The 10,270-nt window shown below is 42.6% G+C and overlaps 1 protein-coding gene across 1 annotated transcript; it reads left to right on the top strand.

Moving 5' to 3' along the window:
• Positions 1-3,519: 3,519 nt before the first annotated feature.
• On the top strand, positions 3,520-4,182 carry LOC308288436 (ras-related protein Rac1-like). The gene has a single exon (XM_080729870.1). The coding sequence runs from the start codon at positions 3,523-3,525 to the stop codon at positions 4,099-4,101; it is 579 nt and encodes a 192-aa protein (XP_080585996.1). The 5' UTR covers positions 3,520-3,522; the 3' UTR covers positions 4,102-4,182.
• The last annotated feature ends 6,088 nt before the right edge of the window (positions 4,183-10,270 follow it).

Raw genomic sequence — 10,270 nt, 5'->3', positions numbered from 1 at the left:
GTGTTAGTAGTATTGAGTATTTTGCTTGTGTTTGACATGGTGGTGATACTTGTAGCAGCGACGAGCATTGACTGTTATGGACACTTTTGTTTGGCACTGTATTGATTAGTTGTGCTTCAGTATTGCTATTTGCTTTTTTAAGTATGGCTGTTACACTTATGAGCGTTGATTGTTTTTGAAACTTTATGTATATTTTCTTTGTTCCTTTTTTTGGTGCACCTTGCTTTTTTACTGTAATCTGTACAATATTTTTATTTACTTACTTCTCTGTAACTTTGTAAATATCCTTAAACTGCTTTGCTGCCACCGTGCGGCTGATTTTCCCCCTTGGGATAATAAAGTTGTCTGTGTGTCTGTCTGTCTGTCTGTCTGTCTGTCTGTCTGTCTGTCTGTCTGTCTGTGAACAATTGCAGATCTACAAGTCTTCAAGGAGGAGGAAGGGAGGCTTGAACGACAGAGAGAGATGGAGAGACAGAAAGAAGAAGAGAAGCAGCGAGATATGGAGAGAAAAGAGGTGTGTTTCACTTTCTTAAAGGGACATTTCACCCCAGAGACAACAAACCTTTTTTTTAAAACACAATTCTGGTTTAATTTTGATGTTTTAGGGTGCATTCACACAGGCATATTTTAGTGCGGTTAAAATGAATCCTGAAGCACATTGTTGGAAAATGTGCATTGTTTGGGCTGGTGTGTCCAACATGGTGATATAGAACCCTGCACGGGTCAAATCCCAATGACCCAATCCCGACGTCCGCTCCTGTTAGATTTCTGACCACCATTACCGGGGGAAGTACCTATATCACAGATGGATAAACTTTTACTCAGAATCGCTTTGCCATAAACAGCCCAAGATATGAGGAAGTAACCTCAACATAAATTGTCCTTTAATTGTAAATATGGTCATATAAAATATATATTTACTAAGGGTGCCGGAAAAAATCGATATGAATCGATTATCGGTTTCAACACTAGCGATACGGCTGCATCGATGCACTAAAATGCTTATAGATTAAAACTTCAACTGGAAACAACAGATTGATACTGAATGCAAGAAGTCGATGAAGATGCTTGGTATATTGAGAAAAATCTGTCCATTTGTTCTTCCTTCGTCCCATTTAAAGTCCCTCTGGTCATAGCTTAAAGGAGACATCCAGACCAAAACACATATAGGGTTAAATCTGCCTTTTATCATACCCCTTCATACCTGCTTTAGTCGACTTTTTTCATAGCTGCCCCTGTTGCTAGATTTCGGCTGCCCCTGTTGCTAGATTTCGCGGGCTCTCATAACTAACACAGTGGATTGTCCTTAGGCAAGTGCGGTCATTTCTTGAGCTTCAAAGTTAGTATTTTTTTATTGGATTGTGTTTACACAACGTCCTGAGACGAACCACACCGCTGTTTTGACCTCACAGGCACCCTTACTTGTCAAACAGACCCCTCCCTCCCTCCCTTTCTAGCCTCTCCTCTCCCTGCTCTGGTGCAGAGCAGAAGCCGTTTGACAAGTAAGGGTGCCTGTGAGGTCAAAACAGTGGTTTGGTTGATCTCAGGACGTTGTGTAAACACAATCCAATAAAAAAATACTAACTTTGAAGCTAAAGAAATGACCGCACTAGCCTAAGGACAATCCACTGTGTTAGTTATGAGAGAGCCTGCGAAATCTAGCAACTGGGGCAGCCGAAATCTAGCAACAGGGGCAGCTATGAAAAAAATCGACTAAAGCAGGTATGAAGGGGTATGATAAAAGGCAGATTTAACCCTATATGTGTTTTGGTCTGGATGACTCCTTTAATCTTCCCACATATTAGTTAGTGTAATATTGTTTGGGCTGCAACATGTCCATCATAAGAAAAATACTGATCATTCAAAAAAGGTTTGTGAGAATGATTTATCAGTCAAATAGATATGAGCCATCTGCTCCTCTCTTCATTAAATATTAATTATTGCCTATAGACAAAGTAAATATTCTACAAACCTGTTTGTTTGTTTAAATTAAAAAAATGCAAACAAGACATTCCATCTTCTTTTCATAATTTTTTTCAGTTAACTTCTGACATTCACTCCTACCCCACAAGGCAAAGGGATGATTTTGATATACCTTTTTGTCGTACTTCAAAACATCAATTCTTTATCAAATTTAGAGGCACTCATTTGTGGAACTGTCTAGATGATTCACTTAAGTTATCAATATCCTTGCCAGTATTCAAAAAACATCTAAAGCTACAGTATATCTTATTTTGTCCTTACTGTAGTCAACATGATTTAGTTTACTGATGTGTTTTCTTAATGTTCTTTTTTCTTTTTCTCTTGACTTTTGTTCTTTTGTGCAGTTTCTGTGTCTTTATCTCTTTATTACACAGCTGCCCCTTTTGTCGTTTTCTACTTTGTTCTTATTGAACTTTTAAATCTGTAATTTTATTAACTTTTCCAATAAGGGAAGGATTCAAAATAAGCCTGATGGCTTCTTCCTTTCTTCGCACTGTATTTTGTTCCCAAAAACTAAACTAAACTAAACTATTTACATCAATATCCTTCATATCAAGTAGTCCATTTATGCTAACCTTAACACACACACACACATACATACATGGGCACGGCATTAAAACGCTATGATAACAATATAAGCAATATATGGAGGTGGTTCTCTAAAATTAAGCAGCCAAAATATTGGGGGTTTGGGGGGGTGGGAGCAGCGGCGATGATTGACCTGTGAAGAGCACTCCATGGAGGAACACTAACACCAGTAAGACTCCCTAATCGGGAGATAAGCGACCGCCAGGTCGCAGCGTGATTTTAGGGCAAAATGTATAGGAGCAGTGTCCAAAAATCGGCCTGATGGTGGCGCTATATGGGACAGATCCATGTTGATGAGATGAGTGTAGACATACTGTGTACCGTGATTTTAGGGCAAAATCTGTAGGAGCAGTGTCCAAAAATGTGTAGAAGAGGATCATGTGAGGGGCGATTGGGGCAACGGTTGCGGAGATATGAGCAGGGCAAAAGTGTGACGTGTGACAGACTGACTGACTGACAGACTGACGGACAGCTGGTCGAGGGTTTGATAGTAACTGTGACCTGACGGTCGCAAACAACGGATATTTGAAACACAAAACAGAAGAATAGCTCGGGTGCAGAGAAAATAGGCTTGCTTGCTGAGCATGCGCCACACAGTCTGGATGGTTACAGTTGGAGGGGTACAGCATTGTGTAAACAGAGCTATGACACATTTTGCAGCAGGTCTAGAGGTCACTCAATGGTTTGTAGTCTTCAGGGTGGTTGTATTCCATTGTCTAGCCTTCTTTTATCACAACAATTCACAAATCTTGCTGCTGTGCTTTTTTTGGCGTTATGTTTTCAAATTCACTTTGGGTGTGTGTAATCGGTGGGAAGTATTCACCCATTGTTCTTTGTATAGTAAACAGGTATATTGTACTAATGTCCTTATTGTTCTTTGTACAGTAAACAGGTACATATTACTCATTGTTGTTTTCCTAGGTGCTGCAGCCCATAGTGGCTGAAGGCGAGATGCAGACCATAAAGTGTGTGGTGGTAGGCGACGGTGTGGTGGGTAAGACCTGCCTGCTCATCACCTATACGTGCAACAGCTTCCCAGTGGAGTACAGTCTCGGCTTCTTTGACAAATACAGTGTCCAGATGAGCGTGGACGGCCACACGGTCAGCCTCAACATGTGGGACACGCAGGGCCAGGAAGAGGGCAGCCGCCTACGCGCACTCTCCTACCCCCAGACCGACGTCTTCATCATCTGCTTCTCCATCATCAGCCCCTCGTCCCACGAAAACGTCTGGTACCAGTGGCACCCGGAGGTGAACCACCACTGCCCCGGTGTACCCATCCTGCTGGTTGGCACCAAGATGGACCTGCGGGACGACGCTGAGACGGTGGAGAAGCTGAAGAAGCAGAAGCTGGCGCCCATCAGCCAGCAGGAGGGCGACGCCCTGGCCAAGAAGATAGGAGCGGTCAAGTACATGGAGTGCTCCGCCCTGACGCAGGAGGGCCTCAAGGAGGTGTTTGCCGAGGCCGTGCGGGCCGTGTTGAACCCCGCCACGAAACCCGTCACGAAAAAGCGCTGTACTCTACAATAAACCTGTCTGGAACCTCTCTCCTGTCTCCTCTTAACTTCTCCTCCGGCAACTAAGGTTAAGAATGGTTAATTAACGAATAGATTCCGGTACTATTTTAGACTTAGTAGTTTAGTAGTTTTAAAGTATACTTCAGGTGCACATTCCAACATTTCCTACTGTTACCTACAGTTTACTACAAATAATATTAACATTGACTGACTGCATTTTCTTCCAGGGGTGAAATGTATTTCTTTGTTGTTCTTTCTTTGCTCCTAGACTGTGTTTGTTGGTGATGTATAAATTCAAGGTTCCTGGCAAATCAGCAGTGAAAACAATCCTATGCCTATTACTTTCAAAACTAATAATATTACTGTCCCAATATGAAAGAATGCCCTGAAATCTTTGCTTTGGTTCTGTAAAGCAGTCTTGTTCTCTTTTTTTATTTTTCAATTTATTCACTTAGTTTCACCCGACTGGGGTAATAATAAATACAAATAATAATACATTTGACCAGGCCTGGAATTTCATCATTTTAGGGTCAAGGCCACTTGGGCTTTAGTGCTGTCAGATGTTTTAGGCCACAAAGGCCAAGTGCCAGGGCAGGAAGGACATCAATTAAAACAAGGATTATGACCACGGTCATAATTATTTTAGCTTATAAAAGTTAAGTCTGCACTATCATTGATTGATTGATTGAATACTTTATTAGCAGTTTGCATAGGAAAAGTACAGGACAGTACCGTTCAGATACAAGGTAGGATTTAAACTCAAGCATTCATTAATTAGTGTTAATTGTATCTTATTTAGTCTCAGTCTTAGTCCAGTTTCAATCGTCCCTTGTTAGTTTTTATCACATTTTGTTATCACATTTTCATTCTGTTTTTATCTTAATTTTTTGTCAACTAATAGTCAAGCATTTTAGTCTTCATCTTAGTCCAAGTGCATGTAGTTCACAGCGCCTGCAGTTCCAGCTTTGGCCAGTAGGGGCCGTCTGCTTCAACATTCTACCATGGTTCTGGGGAATTGGTCTGAACTCTGAACTACTGGAAGAGGAGCAGGGCCGTTTTTAGCTATAGGCGAGCTAGGCGGCCGCCTAGAGCGCCATCCTTGACGGGGCGCCGACGGGGCGCCTAAATGGAGGGAGTGGACCCAAACCAGCCCCAAACGCCTAGAGCGCTGATTATGCAGAATGTCCCATTTCACAAGTTAAAAATGTTTAAAACATATTTTTAAATCTACAAGCTCACAATGTGTTGCATCGCGACGCATTGTGAGCTTGTAGATATGCTATTTTAAAATGGCCGATATATAGGGCTGACGTTGTTGGTGTGTTTTTGTGATAATAATCAAAATCTACAAAACAACTAGGAACAAATAAAAGTTAAATATCTTCCTCTGACATGTAGTTGAGTAGAAGTAAAAGTAGGCCTACTGAAAATTGGAAATATTCCAGTAAAGTAAAAGTACCTCGAAAGTGTACTTAAGTAAATGTACTTAGTTCTCTTAAATCTCCTGTCAGACACTTGGCAATACACCCAGGGTGATTTACAATCTCAGTGCCAATCAATCAATCAATCAAAACCTGGTTTGATTGATTGAGTGATTGATTACTTTATTAGAAGTTCACAAAGGAAAAGGATCCCAATGGAAACAAGCCAAAGCACTTTCTAGGGTTTACATCCTATTAGTAGACCTTAGGGCATTAACGACTTGTAAAAAGACTCAGTAAAAAGTTGAGTTGAAGTCGACTTTATCGTTTGATGACATCATCACATCACACACGACCTCCCAATTATTTTGGGGGGTCCCCAGATGATTAACTTAATGTGAAACATTGTTTTCTCACTCAACTGTAAACAAACCAACAAAAAGTTTAAGTGTATAGAGGGTATCTTCACATTTCTAAAGTGACAATTTAAGGACTTTTTAATAGCTCTAAAATGACAAATTAAACATTGTCCAAATTGTCAAATATATAGAGGCAGAAATTGTGAAAATAGCCGATCTACATGTGAGCATGATCCGCTATTTTCACAATAGAACCATGTTATACCAAATGTAATGTAGCAGTGTAATATTGTATCATTCCGTTCTTGACAATAAGCAATCCTACTGTTTGAATGCTGTACAGACGCACGCACGCACACAGAGCAAAAATAATGATAGAAAAAAATGCAAAGGATTTTTTTTTCAACTTCGACTTTCTCTGGTGGGAGTCGACTTGTGTAATAAAGTCGACTCAGTCGACTTGTCGACTTTTTCGTTAATGCCCTAGTAGACCTTGTATCTGAACTGTACTGTCCTGTGCTTTTCCTATGAGTACTGATAATAAAGTATTCAATCAATCAATCAATCAATCAGTCAATCAAAAGCACAGCACATTAGCCTACAGTTCATATTCAAGGTCTACTAATAGGAGGGTAGTGATTTACACTCCTTTAAGGCCGTCGGTAGGGCGTTCCACATGTTTACGGCATAGCAAGTGAACAAATTCAACCCTTTGTTTGAGCCAAATCTGGGTTGGACGTGATCTGTGGAGCTGCCTCTGGTGTTGTGATAGTGTCGGTACATCCTTGACGTTTTGTAAGTATGTGTGGAAGTGGTGACTCTGTGATGGTCCTACAGCAGGGGTGCCCACACACTTCTTTGAGGTGAGATCTACTTTTAAAATGACTAGCTCAACATGATCTACCCATCCACAATGTTTTAGCTGAGGGCCTGAGGGAGGCTTTGGAATAGCAGCACTGGCGTTACATTTAAGACAAACACACTTACTGTAAGGGGGAAATAGATGGGAAATACTGGGGGAAATGTCTTCATCCCATTCTGTATGGAAGTGATTTTGGGGTTCTTCGTAATGCTACTGACTCTTGAACAAAGTATTGCGTTGGAGGTTTGCCTACTTTAGAAGCCATGAAGGGAGCTGACAGTCCCTTCTTGATGTCATATTGACATATATATTCTTTTTATATTTTAATGATATATTTTTAGAGGCATGTCATGTGGTCTACCTGCACACCCTTGGTGATCTACTGGTAGGTTATGATCTACCTTTTGGGCACCCCTGTCCTACAGTATATCTACAACCAGTAAGACTCCCTAATCGGGAGATAAGCGACCGTAGGTCGCTTATCTCCACAAATAGGGCAAAAATTTGTTTTTCCAAAATCTTCCTGATCCATGTTGATGACATGAGTGTAGACATGCTGTGAAGTGATTTTTGTGATTTTAGGGCAAAATCTGTAGGAGCAGTGTCCAAAAATGTGTTTTTAAAAATCGCCCTGAAGGTGGCGCTATATGGGACAGATTCATGTTGATGGGATGAGTGTAGACATACTGTGTAGCGATTTGCGTGATTTTAGGGCAAAAACTGTAGGAGCAGTGTCCAAAAATGTGTTTTAAAAATCGGCCTGAAGGTGGCGCTAGAAGAGGGCCATGTGAGAAATGAGGGGTGGGGTCTCCGCGTTGCCTTGGCGGACGAATACGTACCGGCCCCGGCTCTCCCGGACGCTCCTAGCCCGAGTTACGGCATTTTATGTGAGCTGCAGTGGAGGGGGTCCTCCACCTTTTGGGCACCCCTGTCCTACAGTACAGTATATCTACAATAAAACACAATAAATCTGACAATTTTGGTGACTTTATCAGAAGATGAACGGTTGTTTCCATATGTTGAGGATCTATGCTGTCTTATAGCCCCACCCACTGCCACACCTCTTTTCTATGGCATGAACAGTTACTGAGCTCTTCTTTTGCAATATGCCTCTCCCATAATTACCAAAAACGCCCGCTTTTTGGCAATTAGGATGAACAAACCTAGGACAAAAACTCTAGCCTCTAGAGGGTGGGTTAAGAAGATTAGACCAATCGCTGGTGAACATAAAAAAAAATAAAACAAAATAAAGTTCATCTCTGCTGGCCGGCGTCGCTCAGGTCCAGGTCGATGCCCGAGGACAGCAGTTCTCCGCCGCACGAGCGGTTCAGAAGCTCCTTGAGCGCCTCGTTCACCTCGTTGTTGTTGAGGACCACCGCCGAGAAGCTGCAGTTCGGACCCCCTCCTCCCCCCCCTCCGTCCACCCCCGCTGAGGAGGGGGAGAAGGAGGAGGAGGAGGGAGGGGGGAAGGAGCCCAGCGCCTCCGGAACCCACCTCAGCTCGTTACTGAGCTCCTGGTGCAGAGCGTCCAGGTGGCTCCGCCTCTCCTGGTAGCGGCTGCTCACCGCGCCCAGGCTGGCACCGAACGCCCGCATGTCGTCCTGGGGGAGGGAGAGAGGGAGGGAGAGAGAGAGAGAGGGAGGGAGAGAGAGAGAGAGAGAGAGGTTATGGGACGAGTTAATGCCAACGAGGTGCCAACTTGTGCCTTTTGCACTCATAGCCAAATATGTCTGCTAATTCACGTCACTTTTGTGAAGAAAACAACAAGTGCTAACAGCAGGACCTTCCTTGTTAAATACATTGAATAATTCTTACAGTGTGCTGTGGTTATAACTTGTTAAATAAAGTAAATCATTCTTACAGTGTGGTGTGGTTATAACTTGTTAAATAAAGTAAATCATTCTTACAGTGTGCTGTGGTTATAACTTGTTAAATAAAGTAAATCATTCTTACAGTGTGCTGTGGTTATAACTTGTTAAATATAGTAAATCATTCTTACATTGTGATATGTGCTACCTACTGTTAAATACAGTGAATAATACAGTCTACCTACTGTTAAATACAGTGAATAATACAGTATACCTACTGTTAAATACAGTGAATAATACAGTATACCTACTGTTAAATACAGTGAATAATACAGTATACCTACTGTTAAATACAGTGAATAATACAGTACCTGCAGGCTTCTCTTCATGGCCTCCACCTTGTTAAATACAGTAAATAATTCTTACAGTGTGATATGTGCTACCTACTGTTAAATACAGTGAATAATACAGTCTACCTGCAGGCTCCTCTTCATGGCCTCCACCTTGCGGAACTCGTAGCGGATCTGTGAGAGCTCGTGGCGGACCCCCTCGCTCTCCTCCTTGTACCAGGCCTCCTTCTGGTTGTAGCGAGACACCATGGAGTCCATGTCCTCCTGCAGTGCATCGTGGGCCGAGGCCAGGCTGCTGAAGGAGCCCTCCATCTGACTGATGTCCTCCACCACCTGCACGGTGGAAAGAGCACTCACATACTATGTACAATTCATAATTTAGGCATTTAGCAGACGCTCTTAATCCAGAGCGACTTAGAATAAGCAAGGTAATACATCATCAGTAAGACGCCTAAGGACGACAAGCGACCTCACCCTTTATCCTGGCCATCTGACTTCATTTGGGAATGCACATACATGGAGATCCCTGTCTGTAGAACCAGCCACAGAGATATGGGCTATCTTGGCCATCTGTCTTGGCCATATATGGATACTGTTATGTGGCCGATGTGGCCACCATATACAGTATGGGCATTTAAATATGAAGTCCTGTTAGATATGGGCTTAATATTGATGACATCAGGGACCTCCATATATGGGCATAAGAGGGATTATGTTAGTGTGGTTCCCCTGACATCACAGTGATGTCAGAGCATGAAGCCAGAGCGGCAAACCCATAGACTGTAAAAAAAGCGTACACGGACTAAACTGCGACCTTCGGTCGCAAACAACATCAATTGATCAACATCAATACATCAAATGCAGAGAAATAGTAGGCCAATCTAGAAAACAATAGGGAGACCAAGCACCTAGTATTGTTTTAATGTAATCTAAATGACATGTATGGTCATTGAGGTTAGGCAGTGCTACAGTAAGTGCTATGGGCCAAGGTGGAGTCTGAAGAGGTGAGTCTTTAGACCACGGCGAAAGCTAGGGAGATGAAGTATCAATACTGCAATGTAGAGACTCTCTGTTACAAGTGTGTGTGTGTGTGTGTGTGTGTGTGTGTGTGTGTGTGTGTGTGTGTGTGTGTGTGTGTGTGTGTGTGTGTGTCTACCTGTGCAAAGCGCTCCATGTTAACGTATGTATTATTAGGAGGCATGGAGGAGTGGCTCTTGATGGTGTATTCTCTCAGCCTCTTGGTCTTCAGCTGCCGTCGCTCTCTCTTCTTGGTCTCCATGGCCTTGGGCTCCTCCTTGCTCTCATTGGACTGTCAGAGGTCAGAGGGGGGTTGAAGTTTACAGAGGCTTCATTTGGGGGCTTCAGAGGTTTGGCCCAAGAGC

The sequence above is a fragment of the Nannobrachium achirus genome, assembly GCF_963921795.1.
Source record: "Nannobrachium achirus genome assembly, chromosome: 7".
NCBI classification, from domain to species: Eukaryota; Metazoa; Chordata; class Actinopteri; order Myctophiformes; family Myctophidae; genus Nannobrachium; species Nannobrachium achirus.
Note: the sequence above shows the minus strand (reverse complement) of the source record. Positions and strands in the feature narration are given on the sequence as shown.